Source organism: Diadema antillarum, unplaced genomic scaffold (assembly GCF_040938485.1).
Source record: "Diadema antillarum isolate AM-2024a unplaced genomic scaffold, OU_Dant_1.0 scf00000009, whole genome shotgun sequence".
Lineage (NCBI taxonomy): Eukaryota > Metazoa > Echinodermata > Echinoidea > Diadematoida > Diadematidae > Diadema > Diadema antillarum.
The window spans coordinates 2258926-2278117 of record NW_027270898.1 but is presented as its reverse complement, the minus strand read 5'-3'; the positions used below and the strand labels follow the sequence as shown (position 1 = coordinate 2278117).

At 38.3% G+C, this 19192-nt stretch overlaps 1 protein-coding gene across 1 annotated transcript; it reads left to right on the top strand.

The window, feature by feature from the left end:
• The first annotated feature begins 257 nt into the window (after nt 1–257).
• On the top strand, nt 258–7272 carry LOC139719346 (ras-related protein Rab-28-like). Its single transcript, XM_071630764.1, has 7 exons — nt 258–464; nt 2821–2917; nt 3509–3597; nt 4312–4441; nt 5254–5357; nt 6126–6203; nt 7177–7272. The coding sequence occupies exons 1-7, from the start codon at nt 375–377 to the stop codon at nt 7270–7272; spliced, it is 684 nt and encodes a 227-aa protein (XP_071486865.1). The 5' UTR covers nt 258–374.
• Nucleotides 7273–19192: the final 11920 nt, after the last annotated feature.

Sequence of the window (19192 nt, the reverse complement as noted above, 5' to 3'; positions counted from 1 at the left end):
TAGTGCCGGCATGCGACGAAACATTGATTATGTTGACATCTATAATTAATTTTCTTATTACATGTACTATGATTCACTTACATTATACATAATGAAGGCGATAGATGGCGCTGTAATCCCTTCAATGGAAAAACTAATGACCACGGTTAAGATCCCGTTCAGTTTGTGTACGTTAGATACGGCATATCTGCGCGATATAATAAAGGGGAAAATTTGTAGAGTCTATAGAAAGTTTGCGTACACGATATTCCCATACATGGCTCTTGCAGTAGATACTAGTAGTCGTTCGTAGTCCTTGATCCTTTTTGCACGGACAAAGGCCTATAGAAGATATCATTCCACACATAGAACCACGATTTATTTTGCTTGAGAACATGTCTTCGTCAGAAGATGAAGGATCCGGAGAGAGGGACAACCACAGGCAATTAAAGATTGTAATAGTCGGCGATGGTGCTTCGGGAAAGGTACGTACAGTAGAGGGATCTACTCAGTAGAGAAGTGTGTACTTGCGCTCACAGCACAGCTACAGATACAGGCAGCTCACAGTCGAGTACACTACACTGAACTGCACTGCATTGCCTGCCAAAACCAAACTAAACGTGGAACGTTATCTACTTAACACTGTTTAGTGTTACGGGCTTTTTAAGGAGCCCCCATCCCATAACTTTGCTTGCTCTGAATGAAGTACGAAATACTTGTTTATTCTGAATGTCAGCTGTACAATATCAGTTCGGGAAACCCACTCACAAGGGGGGCCCCTCCTTATAAGTAACCCGTCCCCCTTATAAGTAACCCGATAGTCAGTCGCCACGTCTGCACTCAAGCATTGCCGCGCCGCTGCGCCTGGCGACACTCACGCCAGTAATCGCTCGCATTTCAGCATTCGCATGGGTCGTTTGACATCGCATTTAAATCCATGATTTTAGATATGATGCCTCGAACCGATTTTGCTCAAATTTCGTGAGTAACTAGGAAACTTGTGAAGCTTTATGGACATAATCAAGCGAATTGCCGCAGTCCTTTCATTTTCGCGTTGCATTGCAAAAAAGCGTGGAGACTCCTTATAAGGGGTGCCCCGGGGGTTACTTATAAGGGGGACGGGGTTACTTATAAGGGGGACGGGTTACTTATAAGGAGGGGCCCCCCTTGTGAGTGGGTTTCCCGAACTGATATGGAATGGTCATGGAAAGACGTTGGACATCTTGAAACTGCATGTCAATGAAAAGCAAGTCAATCACAGTGTTTGTCGTTGTTAATTCTGCATCAGCATCCAACCGAAGGCCGAAACTGAAAGGCTGTCCTACTCCTGGTTCTAAATCATTAAGTTGCCAACGTCAGCATAACGTATAGGTGATCCCGTGGACTAAGACACTGAAGCATTCACCAATTAGAACTACTACTGTACGAGCTGAAATTTTCGCAGTTTTAATTTCGCGAATTTCGCGAATCGCCTTTGAACCGCGAAAATAACAACACGCAAAAATAACAACGCGCGAATAACTAAGTTCAGTTAGACCCTCGCAACGGCAAAATTAACAACACGCAAAAATGTCCTCCAAGTAAAAGTAGCAATTCACGAAAATATCTGTAGGCCTACGCGAAAATTTCAGCTCGTATAGTATGTAGACATGTGTATAGTTCTGGCCATCCATTTTATTGATAGGATAGGAGGGAGCTCAGTGGAGATTTTGGTGAATGTTAGTGTTCATTTATCTACCCAGAACTTGCAGTACAAGTCTTCCTCTCCTGGAAGATTGCCCAAGACGACACTAAGTGAATATTCCACATTGAACCAACCAGGTACAATGGGTGTGCTAGCTGGGGCACTGATTGTGGCCCATTGGTATTTGGGCCAGACCGCTTCACCAGGTCAACGACACCTTGCTCTTCGGCCTTTCGAAGTTATGAATAAAGCAGGGTCTTTAGTTTATGTGAGTGCGTTAACCCGCTCTCACACATGGGACCTCCATTTTATATCCTATCCAAGTCCAAGGGACAGAGTATTTTTGTCTGTTACCAGGCAGAGGGGGACAGCATGATAATGCACAACATTGTTCAGCAAGACTCGCTGGACTTCTAACTAGTCATTACTTTTAACCCTACCTGCAAACTGAAGCCATTTGATTGGTAATGTTTGTTAGGTCTTTTATTATAATCAATTTGAAGACCTGGTAGCATGGGATACAATGGAGCGGGAAGGCTGGCCCAGCTCGGATATATTCAAGAATCCATTTTAACAAATTGTGCATAGCTTTATCACTGATCTCTATGTAAGTATTCAATGTAGTAAGTAGACACGCGGCCAAAGAGTCTCGACTGGATTCGACTGTTAGCGATGAGCGTACACTTTGATGCACATATTCGCTGACGGATGCTACTCATCAGAATGTTTTTCTAATGTGCCCCATCAGACAGTGAATGAAGATCGATTCAATCAGACGTCCCACCCACATTTTCTCGTGCTACGGGTACTGAGTTTTTGATAGAGACTACATGGCACAATACATACTGTAAATAGAACTTCTCTGAAAAGTAGTCTGTGTCACACACCTGATACCTGCTGAGACTGTAGGGCAGTATTCTAGTAAATGTTTTGAAGCACATACTGTACCACCAGCAAGGGGCAAGAGAACATGCTTATCAGTTACTTTCAAATTCCTATGATCCTTTTTCCCATAGTCCGTAGGCTATAAATGCTTTTAAAGTACAAGTAAGAGAACCCTATCTGCTTTGAGTTAGTAGCACAGTGATAGTTAGTAATAGACTCAGTGTTCATTTTGTTTTTATTGAGATTTCTGCTTCCATTTTCCCCCCATCAAGACATCTTTGGCAACACGCTACTCCCAGGAGCAGTTTGGCAAGCAGTACCAGCAGACTGTGGGGCTGGATTTCTTCCTGAAGCGGATAAATATTGGAGGTATGAATGTAAAGTAAAATTCCAGCACCATTTTCATACTGACACTATTGAATAGTGTCAAATCACACAAACTTAATGATAGATGTTAGAAATATGATTGCAAAATGGGCTACGTGCCATTTTAGAGCTAAATAAAAATTGCACAGTGATACCTCAGTTGTAACATAACAAGGAATATTTTTGAAGCTGTGATTAAAAATATCCCATATTTTATGTTATTCTCTCTGTCCTTTTTTTTTTTCAGCAGCTTAAAAGGTAAATGTCTCAACTGAACAAGAAAGGAGTTACTGTAGCTCATTTTGGGCTAAAACTCTTCAAATATAGCCACTGTGGTGACTAAGTTATGCATTATCCGAAGTAAAGCCTAAGTATGCTTAGGCACTCACACTCTCTTGGATGATATACAATGTAAATCTCCAAAAAGATTTCAGTTATTGTCTACCGATACCTTTTGAGTTTTATCGATAAGACTGTAAATACAGATCATTGATGACCCTTGTGCCAAGTTTTGGTAGTGCATTAAATCACTTGATTTGGATGGAAATAGTTTTTATTAACAAGGTTGTCGTCTTAATTTTGTTTATATTTCAGAGAGTGCTAATGTTACCCTCCAAGTATGGGACATTGGAGGTCAAACACTCGGAGGGAAAATGCTGGACAACTATCTATTTGGAGCACATGTAAGTATCTACTCACTTTTTTTTTTAGCTCCCTTCAAATATTAAAGAAGCATCTTATTCAACTGCCATCAGATATACTTGGGTAAGCACTCAGTGGTTATAATGCCAATTTTTTGTGTCATGCAAGATGGGAGATGATTGCAAATGAGATTGAAGAGGACAATTCAACCTGTTATACTACATATGTATGTTTGTGTTTGTAAAATAGTGTGATGTCTTCATTTTTATATGTTTCTTGAATGAACAATTGCAGTCTGTCAAATCTATCAACTTCTTGATTCCAAAACTCGGTTTTTGTTGAGGTATGACACGGCGTGGACGATGTCTACTAACTGATTGTCTTTACTTGTATGTGTGTGTTGACAGTGCAGACTGCCATTTGTTAGGCACAACTGTCTGAGTTCTGGTTGTATGTATATACACATCAGTACATCCAACAAGGAAAAACTCACTTGTTACTCACAAGGCCAGGGTAACTTCCCACTTTACTGTACTTAGCCCATGTCCAATGAACAACCTGACAAATAACACAGTAAGTTCAGCAAAACTCCTTACTCTCATATTGCAAACTGAAATCAATACAAACCCCCACAAATCACACCCAAGTCCAGTAATGAGTGTTAATAAGCTGCTTTACTTTAGTAGTCTATGTCTAATGCAACTCTTAGGGCTAATTCATCATTCTGACCATGGAACATTCTGTTTGATTGGCAGGGCGTGCTCCTCGTGTATGACATCACAAACTATAGCAGCTTTGAGAACGTGGAGGACTGGTTCCAGAAGATCAGAGAAGTCTTCAAAGACGCAGACAAGTTTCCTCACATAGCACTTGTGGGCAACAAAGGTGGGTGTCTTCTTATAATGGTGCCTATTCCTGGGGCCCGTTGCATAAAAGTTACAATTATGGTAACTTCCATGGAATTTTTGATTTTGATTGGCTGTTGAGTATTGTTGCCATGGTAGTTACCATTGGATGGCAAAGTTACCATAATTGTAACTTTTATGCAACGGGCCCCTGATGTAGAGTAATGCATCACATCACAGGAGGATGTTATTACTTCAGAAGCAGAAGGCACTAACTCCATGGATTTTGTGCAGAGTTAAAGTCCCTTTAGTTCTGAACTGATGGTATGGCAGAGCAAACTCTACGAGCAAGGGAATACTGGAGTATTTGTGAACATAGTAAGCTAGGTGAAACAATGTGTGTCGGCTCCTCTACTCAACATGTCTTCGGAAAAAAAAAGGGCTGAGGTAATTCTCCCATGTTTTAAATGACTATGTGTAAAAGCTCATAAACAAAATACAGGTTTCATAATTAACTGTGGGAGGAAGTAAAGAGAGATACCAAGTATATTTTACACCCAGTAACCTGACTATTAAATTAACTGATTGAAAAAAAGAAAAGAAGAAACTTTCATGAGTGGATGGTCTAGACCAGTTTTGAAGCACAGTTTTGAAGCACAGGACAGTTGTCAAAAACAGAGTTGTGCCATTATGTCCACACACAAATCTTGAAGAGAAAATCTATCCCAAATAGCTTTCCATGGCATGTACCAAAGTGCTGATCAACCTAAGATGATGAGTGCTGTCACAAGTTGATGTGTTCTCAAAATTCTGCTGACTCTTGACAATCTCGGCAATGTCACTTTCCTGCAGCTGACCTGGAGCACATGAGGACAGTGAAGGTTGAGAAGCATCAGAAGCTGGCCCAGGAACACAGTCTCTCCAGCCATTTTGTCTCAGCCAAGACTGGAGACTCGGTGAGTTCACAGCCTTCCACCCAAATCACATTCAATTATCAAATATCTGAATTTCCACAATTTACACGCAGAGCACTCCCATTATAACAAGCATGGTTATAACGAAATTCTCATTACAGCAAATCAAAAATTCAGATCCAAAAATCATCATCTATATGTCTGTATGTACTCCAGTGTTTGGCTAAAACGAAATTTTGATATAACGAAAGAAAACTGCCAGTCCCAAGGACTTTGTTTTAAGGAGAGTTGCCTATATCAAGTAAAAGAAAAAAAAAGATTTTAAAGTCATATCTTAAAAATCAGATGCCTTTCAAATGTTCCTTATAAAGTCAGTGGGAAAGACCCAAAGGGCTATAGCAGTGTACGGGATCGCTTTTTCTACTCCTGCCTTTTTGGGGATGAGCGCTGAAAGAAACATAAGAGAAACCGTTAGCAACCAACCAAGAAAATTTCTCTTTTGGTGTTCTTGTTATGTATTGCAACTTTTGAACTGTGTGCTTTGTATGCTGAATGAATACCAATGATGATGGTGGTAATCCTCTTTACCAGTGTAATCATTATGATGATCAGCATCTATATCACTGATTATAATCTCTCTAATTCAAATGATTCATGGCTCCTTCAAATGAAGGCTAAAAGACCAAAGTGAACTTGGAAATTGCGCATATTATTTGCTTGTTGTCAGAGAGGTAAAATGGTGACTGAGATTGTGTCTGATTTGTCAAATGTCAGGTGTCATTGTATTTGGTTTATTTTTATTTCTTCCAGGTAAACCTATGTTTCCAGAGGATAGCAGCTGATATTCTGGGTGTCAAGTTAACAAAAGCTGAAATAGAACACAACAGTGTATCCTTTGCAAGCAGAAGCCATGCTTTTGTGAAGAAGATAAATCTCTCTGATGTTGAAATATTGGCCCACATTCATAAGGGTAGTCTAAAATCAAATCCATGACAAAAATGTGATCCATGGAATATAAGAGGCACAAAATAAGCACACCTTGCACAAGTGCTTTAATTATTGGATGTTCATTGAAGTACCTGATGTGTCGCAAAGCACACTTTCATATTGCGTGAGCTATGATTTTAACTACCCTTGTCAGTCCAAGCCTTTATGTTTTGAAAAAGAAATTATTGAGGGCTTTTTTTTTGGGGGGGGGGGTGGAAAGATATGGGGGTTAAACTCTTGCAAATTGTTAAACCTTGATAATCCTTTCAGGACTTCTCTGCCAAAACACCTTTGCTCTTGTTTATGAAAGTGTTGCTTTACTATCATAGGGTATTTTGATTTTTTGGGAACATAGGCAATTTTGCTGGCATTGTCAATATCACTTATTCATTGCATTTAGCAAAAGCGTTGCAATTTGTAAACAGTTATAGAATGCCCCAACCCATTTCAATCCATGGAACTATGGTTGCAAGTAGTATATCATCACTTCAAAATAATCAAACAACAACAAAGGAAAACATGACAGACGTAACAATACAACAGAACTAACAATAATGTTACATCAATACATTGCCCAAGACAAATGGAAAGCTGAAGATTTACATATATCTTTGACCTATAAAAGATGATATACTGTAAAACCAGAAAATTTTGCGTGCATTAAACTTTCGTGAATTTTGCAAGGAGCCAAGATTTGCAGAAGTAGAATGTATAGAATGATCTTGTATACATACTTTAGTAATATATTAAATGCAGGTGGTTATTCTTGAAAGTTTCATGTCACGAATGTTTCTAGTTTTACAGTGCATGAAGGGAGAAAGAAATAAGAGAAAAAGGAACAAACTTGCCCTTAACTCGTCACTTCTGCCCTCAGCGAGTAGTGAAAGCAGAGGTCCTGAAACCAAAGGCAGAGCCAGCGCCGAGGCCGGTATCATCGCACACGCGGAGCTCCATGTGTGCCGTCATGTGACACCAGTCACCTGACATTACTGGTCACATGACATTCCCAGCAGTGAGTGGATCTCCTCTCCCAGTGCATGAAGGACATTGTGACAAAGACCTTTCTAGCTCCAAAGACACAATAGCGCGCTGTTTGGTGGATGTCAGTATGAGGTCGCATCTCGGAATCGCGCTATTGGTCAGAAATGGAGTAGCCTGAGCCACGGCTGGACCCTCAGCTTTATCCCAACCAAAAGCGTCACTCAGCAATTCATTAGGTCGTCGTATCTACAGGTGAATCTCATGCCCTCTGCTGCCCTTTTTGAGGATTTTACCATGTGCAGGAACAACTTGTTCTGGCCGTTCCCTGTACCAGGGCATTGTTTTGTGTGATGTGATGATGTCAAATTTTCCTTTAGAAATCTCCCATTTTATGTCCCCCCCCCCCCCCCCACCAAACAAGTATGCTGTATGTCCCATCTTAGCGATTCTGCAATCAAGCCTATAAGTTGTTCTTTAGACTGCCGTTGTCATTTTTTGTCAACATCTAATGTAGGAAATGTTTGTCGTAGCTGACTACAGGTATCAGAGGATAACAGTGAGCAGTCATGGTTAGTCGTCACTGAGTAAAAAACGAGCCTGTTTCTGTCCTTGACAACCGGCCCTCTCCAATCCTCCCACCCCATTCTCTCTTCCCACTCGCTCCTGCAACAACGACACAAGATGACCACAGGATATAATACCTTTAGGGTAGGCATCAGTTTTGACTGTGTTTGTACCAATCTCTCGTAAAGAACTAGTGGTGGAATTGCACCAAAATGGTGGCAGAGAAAGAAAGGGAGGCCAAAGAGAAGACCAGATAGGCAGACAGAAAGATGGACAGACAGAAAGATGGACAGACAAAGGCTGAGACAGACAGAGGCAGGCACAGATTGGGAGAAAAAAGATACAGGGAAAAAAAAAATTCAGCTGACCAAGGTGTACATACTAGCAGAGTAACAAGGTTTCCCTGTATATGGTGTCTATGTGGTTACGTACTGATAACTTTTGGAAGCTGTTTCACAAAGAGATACCGAGAATGAATTCTGTTAAGGTGATAGTCACTACACTAGTCCTCCCACTGAGATGTGAAAAGCCAATGCTTCATCCCTGATTTCATATAATGCTTGCGACAAGAGGACTAGTACATCTAAGAGGTAGCAATGCTAAATTTATACTTTTTGTGTGTTTATTGAAAATGTGCAACAATGTGACAGATTTGTGATTTGATTCGTGAGGATATGCGATCCCATTTGGATTCTGGATGGACAGTGTAAAGCTGTGTGTATTTACTTTGTTTGTTCGAATGAATATTTTTCTATGACTTATCAAACAAGGTTTCATAGCAAGACCTTGTAAGTTGGAGGACAATCAATCTGTGGACATTATGTTTTTTCACACTAACATTGAGAAAGAAAATGTTGATCTTGCAGTGGACAGTACCCATCTTCAAAATGCAGTTTAAACATTGTTGTATAGCAAAAATGTGTAACTGTGTGAAAGGGAGAAAAATGTCAAAATTCTGTAATATTCATTCCATCACTTTTTTAATACCATTCATAGAGCACAGGCAAAGACAAGATTAGATCTTGTGAGATAAGTTATAGAGATTGAACTACTCAGGGAACGGATGATTATCGGTCGTCAGAGAGAACCAACTTTGACAGACCTGTGGAAAATCTTTGAAAAATAATTTCCCCCAATTAAATGCAGTCAACCAATAGACCAATCTGACCTGGCAGAACACCCACCATTAACTGCAATGTCCCAGTTGCGCGCACATGTACTGAATGCATGATATATATTGTGGCAGGTGTGAGCCAGTCGCCATTTAGTTCATGCATTTGCTATGGGACACCACAGTAATGGAGGATTTTGCTGTCAGATTGGATTGGCCTATAGGATGGAGGATAGTAGAATGGTAGTGTGATTTTGGGCAAAAGGAATTTTCTAAAGGTGTGCATCAAAATTTGGGAAATCTCTTTTGACACTAATACTGATGAACAGATTGGATAAAAGTCACTGTCGGACATCCTTTACGAGGAGGAGTTGAGTAAATATGAATGAGATATAGAAGAAAACAGATTAATTGTACTATGTATGATTTTGTCTTTCATGTATTCCACTGAATATGTCACAACTATCACCTTTCCCCTTCTATGTCCGAGCCTGTACTCCAGAGGGGAGACTCATACTTCTGTGAATCTTGTTTTATGGATTGGACTCTGTTGTGTGTGTGTGGTCAGCTGATGTAACAATTTAAGAATGCCATGGTTTACTGTGGCCCTTATCACACTTGAAGCACTCCTGTACCATGGTGCTACAAAGAACACGGTTTTTGAAGCATCCATGCAGTGCAATTCTTCTTCTTATTATCACTATTATTATTCAGGGCTCGACATTAGCAGTGACCTGGTGTCCCAGGGCCCCTAAAAATTGGTGTTGGGCCACCAAATTCATCTTTAGGTGGCCCGATTGGCAACTAAGATTCAAAATGGATTGTTACTTTTGCTATTAAATTGGGCAACTACATATCTTATGGGGCCACCAAAATGTCAGAATTTTAAGATTTTAGTGGCCCAAATGGGCCACCAAACAGAAAAGTTAGTGTTGAGCTGTGTATTTTAATGGTATCTAATCTTTATTCATTCACTAAAAATCATTCTTTGCTGCCCGAGGCTGAATTGTGAATTCAGTCTATTCTGTCAATGCGCAAATCAAAAAGTCATTATCATTGTAAATTGCTACATACAGTGTATAAAAAAGATAGCAATTTTTCTGTACAGTAGGGTTCTGTCCTGTAGTCAGTAGGCCCTGTGGCAGAAAGATTTGGTATTCTGAAGACATTGTTTTACATCATTGATATGATAGGATGCCATTCCTCATTTTTTTTTTCTTGGAGGGGGAGGGGGTGTTATTAGTTTTTCGCATTCATGGCAACAAATGCAGCTTCATTTTGTGAATGTAAATGTGAGATGATGCATTGATAGTTTTACAAAGTGACATAGGAGAGGGGAAAAATGGTGACTAGAGTGTGTTATCTGTCATTGTAAATAAGATGATTATATGTTTGTTTTTTAAGAGAAAAGAATCAAGCCTATCGTACTACACTGTGCATTCCTGTGTATACTTCTATATTTTGTGATTTTATTGTATAAATATTTTGGTATTTATCAGTCTTGTATGAAATAATTGCTTCTTGATTGACACATCCTTGTTTTGTAAATGTGTATATTTCAGAATGTGTGGCCATCGGGCAGTAACAGCATCCATTTCGCTACTGAAGTGGAGAGCAAATCTATTTGGATGAGGTTTGAAGAGTCTAGTACGTTACCAGGTGGTCAAATTGAAATGAAATAGATTCATGTTGCGTTGAGGTCTAAACAATCCATGAATCAACAACTTTCAACCATGACGGATATCAAGTCCTTGAAACTACATAGATGTTATTCTTGTTATTGAAATCATACACACAAATGTATTAGACATACACATAAAAATTGAATTTTACCACTTACATACATGTATATTTAATGGACTTGATATCTGACACAGTTGAAGGTAAAACATTGGGATTTTACCAGGCCAAATATATCTGCTTTGGAAGAAAAATGAACTGAAAATGGCACACTCTTAATAGCTTGATGTATTACAGAGTGTTATCTTTTCTAGAACATGCATTTGCAGTGTATGTCATTTGCAGGAGATTTAATGGTCTTAATTATTTTCTGCATTGTGCTGAGACTTTCACCCACATTTAGGTGCAATGCCAGACCAAATTAAGATTCACTTTGGTAATAAAAGAGTACAAAAATATGGTAAAAGTTTCATCAAAATGGGATAGGAAATATTAAAGAAAGTTATGGAGTTCAAAGTGTGAAGTGTTTTCACCAGATAGCAAGAGTGGTTCCAGTCACATATTACACAGATAAGCTGAGATGATGATGTCACAACTCACCTACGTGTTTGTGAAGAAAGAATCAGTGAAGACACTCTTTTTTTTTGGTGATAATCCAGCCTTTCTCCCAATGAAAGTCATGATCACTAGCCATTTGCAACAAAACAGAATTTTGATGCTTATGATTCAAGGTTTTGCTTGTGTTTTCATGTGCAGATGAGTACACACATACACAAATTTACAAATTTATGAAAAAAAACCCAAACATCATTGAAGATTTGTTTGTTGGTCAGTGGGTGACTTGTGATACTGTGATGTCATCATCTTATCTAATTTGCATATGTGGATGCTATGAATATCACTGTTTCATGGCAAATGTGATTCCGTAGAATTCCACAACTTTTGTTTATTAGTCGAGGTCTGGGTTTGATGAAATCTCTACCATCCTAATTCATTAGATTTGACTTGACCTTTAATAGCCATTTGAACATGAATTGGAAATGCACTTTAATTAAAAGTTGTTTTTGCTGACCCTTTGCATGAGGAAGGAAGGTTATTCGAATGGCACGTGACAGGTGATGTACACATTTCTGTACAGTACTGTACGGCTTTACTCCACCTACATGATTATAGAGTACTATCATTTGAGTTTGTGATCATTTCTATCTGTTCATGTGTAAATCATCATCTTGCACTTGCAAAAATGTCTGTGCAATGTTCTTTGTACTTTATCTTTAAGCATCAACAACAAACGGCTGTAAAGAAAAAAGAAAGGAAGATTGTATTCTAATTGAGCATTTGGAGTGTATTCAAAATTTTTGCCAAACCAAACTCTGTCCTGTACCTTGTTTGAAATGTAACCAATAAATGTACCTCAATTGCGTGAAAATATCAACACTCTTTTGTGATTGTATTCAGCGTGCATGAATGCCTATTTTGCTAATAGCGCTTTCCCCCTTTTCCCTCATTTTTTAATCTCATAGTACAACTGCAAAATCTTGAATTAATCTTGCAGTAGGTTCCTTTTCATGCCTTTGTCCCAAAAAGAGCTGGAGACATTATGTTTTCAGGTTGACAGTTATCTGTCTGTTCATGCCACATCTCAGCGTGATTTCAGAAAAAGAAAAAATGCTCTATGGATTCTCTCGACACCTGGCCCAGGTGTGCTGCACGAAGTGCAGATGCACTGATTAGATTTTAGGCAACTTCCCTCAAGATTAAAGGTTATTGACACCATGGCTACAATTTTTTTTTTCTTTTTCCAGCTTAACTTTTTACCTAGGAATGTCCATTGGTGTATGTAATATGATTTGGTAGGAAGAGGAAAAGTGAATAGGCAGTTATTTTCATAGGTCAAACGTCACTATACTTCGCATTTGCGCACACACAGATATCATGACATAACTTCAGCTAAGAATGTGCAATGAGTAGACAATAAATTATTTGCATGAAGATAACTGTACAAAAAATAAAATATGTTGACATGGCCTTGTGTGTACTATACTTTTCCATAATGTAATTATAAGAATAATTTATCAATCTCATGAGCTAATTCTACTTGAAAATGATGGGGTATGCACTTTATAGGGTGATTCTGTCGTAAATAAGGTAGGCCAAGACTTATACAGAGAACGAAAGTTCAAGGTGGAGAACGGGCAAAATTCATTTCATGTGAGTCTGGTATAGACATGTTTGTAATTGTGGTGTCAGATATTATGGAAGTGAGACTTACTGAATAAGGAAAGCATTGGTAAACTACAAATTATTTGGGGAGTTGCAAAGATATCCTCATTATTCTGACCAGATGCTTGGGACATGACAAAAAATCCAGAAAAATACAATAGTGAAAATTGAAATTGTGCTAACCATACATCTTATTCCAACAGACACACTCAAACTCGGAGCAGAATCACACCATGAAACTGAAGAATATCTTATCTTCAAAAGAACACACAAAATAAAACAACAGGCACAAAATGCCACCATGTTATATAGTAGTCTTTTAATAGAAAGTATTTCATACAAAGTAATTTCATTACCTCTAATTTTGCACAAAACAAATTCCCAAGATCTTTAATCACATTAAAAAACATGTACATCCAAGAAACCCAGGAAAAAAAAGAACAAACAAAACATGACAGAAATTCAACACCTCTTATCTTTGTGTATGTCAATAATTGTTGATTTGGACAAGAAATTAACAAATGGCAATTTTGGCATTCCTTACAAATACAAATCAGTCACATATAAACTTATTTTTATGAAGATCTTGGTGCAATCAAGAGAGGCTTATAGTACAAAAAAAAAGAAAAAAAGATGGAGTTCCAAAAATGAAAGGCTCTCCAAAATAATCATCATGACATGTAGCTTGGGAAAAGTACAAAGTTAGCGTTAATTTGCCCTTCACCTTTACATTGTACAGTATATCTTGCAATAAAGCTGAGAATATACATTGTTGAATCCTTCTCTCAATACAAGTCCAATGTAGCAAATCTTTGAAGGCACTTGAGGCCCGACTAAAGTTTTGGTGAGGATAAATTGTATTTTTGGTAGAAACTGCTGTTAATCTGTCCTGCATGACTGATTATCTAGTACATGTGTTACTATAACTGATAAATTCTGGGGTTTGATTGGTCAGATATGAGTCAATAAAACTGTGGAAACTTGCCACAACATAAGTACAAATTGTAACTCTACAAGCTTCCAACAGTGGACTAGGTTGGTGTGAAAATGTACAGAGATATCAGGAATTTTCACAAGAATAGTACTTCAGTTATACAATGTATGTCACCAAATTTTGGCATGTGAAACATTCCTGTTGAATCCTAACTGACCAAAAAAAAAAGAAAAAAAAACAAAAAACAAAAAACTGTGTGCTATATGTCTTTACAAAAGCAAAAAAGAAACCTTGCAATAGTTCCAGGAGAATTTTTTGAACAAAAAAAAATGTTTTGTTTTGAAGTAAATCAGGGCAGCATTTCATAAAACTTGTCAGTCACTGACAACTGTTTTAAGCTACTGAAATCCTTGCATCTGATTGGCTGAGAGCAAATTTGTAAGTGAAAACCACCAACACTTGATGATATGCCCCTACAGACAGCCCACATCTGTACAGCAGTACAGGGGTGGGGGTACTGACAAAATCGCAAGACTGGAATGATAATTTACCAAGTAACACTACAATAGCCCTTGATTCCTCATGTTTGGATCCCAAACCAAACCACTGTCATTGTAAAAAGGTAACAGGATTATGTCATTACAATTCAATTAAAAAAAACAAGATATTCTGAAACACATGAGAGGTTTATTCAGTTCTCAGCTATGTGGAGAATTTAAGATACAGTTGGGAATATTCATAGCATGATAATCTTTAGCGGGAAGAGAAAAGAATTGTTTCATTGAGCTACCTTTTGTCCAGTAGGTAAAGCAAGGACATCTGTTCTATTTGGGGGTTGGTTTTTATCTATTTATTTCATTTTTTTTTTTTTTTTTTTTTTTTTTTTGGGGGGGGGGTCCTTTTTCTGGGAAAGAAGAGTTCACTGTACTGTATGCATGTATAACAGAGGATGCACATTCTTATTCATGACTGGGAAAGATTGTGAAGGTGTCATCAAGTTATAAAGACACTTGCAACCTGTGCAACTCCAAGAATGACAGACATTTCTGTGCATTCCCATTATAACTAACAGTCCAGTGGTAGCCAATAGTTGTTCTTGCACTGAACTGCAACATTTTGCACATTCGTCATATTGCTATTCCATTTTAATAGAACATATGATAATAATCATTTTGTTCATATGATTCTCTGGGATAAATGCTTGAAGTCCATGATGCTCTTTTTTCCTTATAGGATGAGAAACTATTATGGGTTCCCTGAAATGCTCATTGCCTGAAGCAAAATACAATCGATCAATATCTTGGATGCTGTATAGACACAGATCATCCAGATTATGTTAAAATTAGTTTATACAGCTTACATCTTACAAAGTTTGACTTACTATTCCTTGCAATGAAGAGAGGGTGAGATAATAATATCAAACATATCAGAAATATGGACAGTCTCTATGCATCTTACTAATATGAAGTCTATATCAGACCTGGTCTAACCCTCTCAACACCACCAACTCAAAGTGCCATTTACATTGTACACAAATGGGTTGGCGTTGGTGATGAGAGACTTAATGCAATGATGGCAGCTAGACTTTCGCACAGATATAAAAACTGATGTGTAGTGTCAATGGAACAAAACATTGCACATCAACCACTACCATTAACCTGAAAGAGATACCAGTCCAAAACAAAAATTCGTTTCCAGTAGGAGGGCTACAAATGTATCACATTTGTTTCTTGTTCAGTGTTCTAAGAACTCTTGGGAGTTATTTCTTCTAAGACATTTCTGCTTCTAAGACATTTCTGCTTCAGCACTGTCACTGATAGTGTTGCCTATGAAAATGCCTGAATACAAAATTGTTCACTCTTCTTGGCCAAAACAAGAGTGGCAACAGAAAGTGCGAGGGCAATGTCTCAAACACATCAGCCGAGACATCACCACCTCTCACACTCAACCAAGGAGTGTAGCATTCAAGTGACTGAAAATAAAATAAAGCAATGTATACAAGGACTATTCGCAGGTTTACACACTTGTAATAATGTGCAGTACTTAGATGGCTATAACAGATGCAAATACACCGCATCTACGTTTCAAACCTGTTTTCAATGTAAATGAAATCCAGCCGTAGGACATGAAAAAAACTGAACCACACACATCAGTAATACTAAATGCAATGTTCTTTCATTTTCGACAACCCTACCATCTACAATGCCATAAAGTGTGAAATTGAGAATCTTTTGCACAGCTCCTCAGAAGAACACTGCTTTCTGATTGTTTGATATCACTGAATGAGTGCCGTTTTCTGGTTGGCTGATATCGTTCCAAAATGAGTGCTGTTTTCTGATTGGCTGATATTGTTCCAACTGAGTGATGTTTTCTGATTGGTTAACATCATATTGTATGTGTGATGTCACCTGATTGGTTAATATTCATTCAAATGAGTAATGTTTTCTGATTGGTTAATGCTGCTCTGTATGAATGATGTTTCCTGATTGGTTAATGATGTTCTGCATGAGTAGTGTCTTCTGATTAGTTGACATATGATCATTCCTGACTGGTTAATGATGTTCTGCATGAGTGTTTGTTTTTGTTTTTGTTTTTAATTGGATGATATTGTCATTTATGGACAGGGCTTTCTAATGGTTGATATTGTATTGTGCAAGTGAGGAGCCAATAAAAATCAAAATTACATCGCTTAGTTGGTGGTGCCTTGTGAGATGCTTCAGCTTAAACCCTCACAAAATTTCAAGTTCACTTTCACTAACGCATTAAAAGACAAGTCTTCTGATGAAAGAGAGAGAGAGAGATAAAATATAGTCTTGGTTCCAGTCTCTGGAGTGCACGAGAAGAGAGGAATCAAAATTCGTCCCTGAGTCATAGTGTGAAAACAAATCACAATAGCATCGTTCTGGAATATGCATGGAATGTTTGTTTTTCTATATCTATATCTTTTTTTTTTTCTGTATATGAGAAAGAAGGAAAGAAGGCAGTGCTCAGAGGGAAATCTTTGAGACAGCTCTTCCCAAAGAAACACTCTTTCAGTCTCACCATCACATGTACTAAATATCATCCAAGATTAAATTAAGTAAAGAGTTGTTTTTTCTCAAAAATTATTCACATTTCGTCACCAAACGAATTCCACAAATTCATCTTGTCATAACAAAATAGAGTTTGCGTTTGCACCCAACACTGTACAGCATACAAAAACGTAACTGATGCTATTCACATACAAAATGTAAACTGATGTCCTAATATCATTTCTTTTCATGTACTCTTCACATTGAAAACGTAAAAAAACATATCTAAACAGAATCATTCTGCTTGTTTTGACATTGGCAATATTTACATTTATAGTAACATTTTTGGCATATACCTAAAAAAGAATTTTTGACTTTTTCTTCTCTTTTCCTTTTCTTTACATTTCATGTACAGTCAGTTGTCCCTCCAAAATGCACTGAATGCACTGTTATTTTCGCGTACAGATATTTTCGCGAATGAGGAGGTCACGAACATTTTTGTGAGATGTTGTTTTCACGAATTGACACAGAGGCTTTCATAAGCACGCAATTACCTTGGCGCATGGTGAAATTTTCGCTTGTTGTTTAATTCGCGGTCCAACCGTGATTCGTGAAATTCGCGAAAATTAAACCCTTGCGAAAACAACAGCTTATACAGTATGTAGCACAGTCATTGGTTCCTGGCAAGACACAAGCTAAAAAGGTCAAAGGGTCAGAAACTGATCACTATTTGAAAGCGTTGCACATTACTCTCAACTCACACCAGATTTTTATCATTTCCACGGTACATAATAAGCGTCAACAGTGTAAAAGAATGCATAAACAGATTTATACAACTTGTCAGAGCTAATGCAAAGGTCTAAAGTATACAATACTTCAATGTATTTTTACTCCTACTCATTGTTGAGAATTGTCTGTTACACCACAGTAGTTTCTACCTTGATAAATTGTGTTAAAAATGCTGTATCTGTCCAATGCCCAGGGATATTATCATTGACAACAGCTCATATGTATATTTATAGCCACGGAAAAAAAGCCCTAGCCACCTTCCTATACCATTTGACAAACTATTGTATTTTGCTTGTAACATTTTTGAATTATACACTATTCTATCGTAAATTGCTTTAGCTTCTGTTAACCATAAAGTGGAAATGACAAAGTTGGAGTATCACCTTTTTAGCCTTGGTTTACATGTGAATCTGTTTCCCAAATTATTTCTTAGTCTTGTATACACTAAAAATCCTTAGCGTTATCATGTTTAGCTATTTTGTGTTCCCTCCTAATGATAAAGCCGACTCTCTGCAGCATGTTTTACAAAGTTGTATCTGCAAAATGTGATTACCAGCAGCTGGTAAATTTGTGATTATAATTTGTACTCATTGTTCGTGCAGGACCGAGATGACAAAAAGAAATGACACACGACGTTGTCAAACCCGTGGAAGAGAAACACCATTCATACCATGTGTAAAAACTAGCCAAATATTGCAATGGGACAAACCTTTAAAAGCCTTAAACCAGAACTTCACTGGTATGTTTACATTGGAAATTTCATACCTTATGCAGGCATTCCTGTTTTTGTTACTAATTGTGATTCAGAGCAAGAAATTATGACAAATGAGTAAACATACACTTGGGGTACCCCTGCATAGTGCACTCATCATAGGACAGGGGTTTTACTATGCGTCTGAATGTGTTGTTTCCCAGATTAGGCTTGATCTGACGAAACCTTATCTTTGGGTTCAATCTCAGGCTGGGCATTGTTCCCAAATGGATCACTGAAATTATCTCATAAGACCGATTGATCCCCAAATGGTTCCTAGGGCTTGATGGGGCAAGTCTCCAAATACACTGCCCAGGGCTGAAATATGCCATGGGCATATCAAGGGATAGTCCATTCAAGTTTTACCTAACCCTAATCAGGCTGGGCTTTTTTGGCTATGCTAAGACCAGAGGGGGGGGGGGGGGGGGGGGGGGGATCTCGGATATCAGAGGTGCAATTGTGACAAAATTGGCATGCGTGACACCCACGTCATAATCTACAAGATTGTGCCAATGTGTAAAAATAATCAGGTTTTTATGACTTTCATGACAGAGCACTGTTTTCCATGGGAAATGTACAAAAAATCACAAAATCGTGCCCGTTTTGGGGCGACATGGCATTACAAAAAATGGGCGTGGCTTCGTAAAAATATGCGTGGACATTGCAAATTTGGTCTCAAAAGTTGCGTGAGACTTGAACAAAGAAAGTCACGAAGCCTCGCGACAAGGTCTTCTCGCGTTACAGAATCATAGCGCGAAACATCGAGGGGGGGGGGCAGAATCCCCCCCAGGCCCCTTTACAGCTAAGAGAGGGGCAAAAACTAAACTCTTTCAGGATGAAGGGTGT

Excerpts from the sequence above, each read along its gene's own strand:
- LOC139719346 (XM_071630764.1), top strand. The coding sequence starts at position 375 with ATGTCTTCGTCAGAAGATGAAGGATCCGGAGAGAGGGACAACCACAGG. Across the intron at positions 2,918-3,508 it reads GAAGCGGATAAATATTGGAG|AGAGTGCTAATGTTACCCTC; the intron begins GTATGAATGTAA and ends TTTATATTTCAG. Across the intron at positions 4,442-5,253 it reads AGCACTTGTGGGCAACAAAG|CTGACCTGGAGCACATGAGG; the intron begins GTGGGTGTCTTC and ends ACTTTCCTGCAG.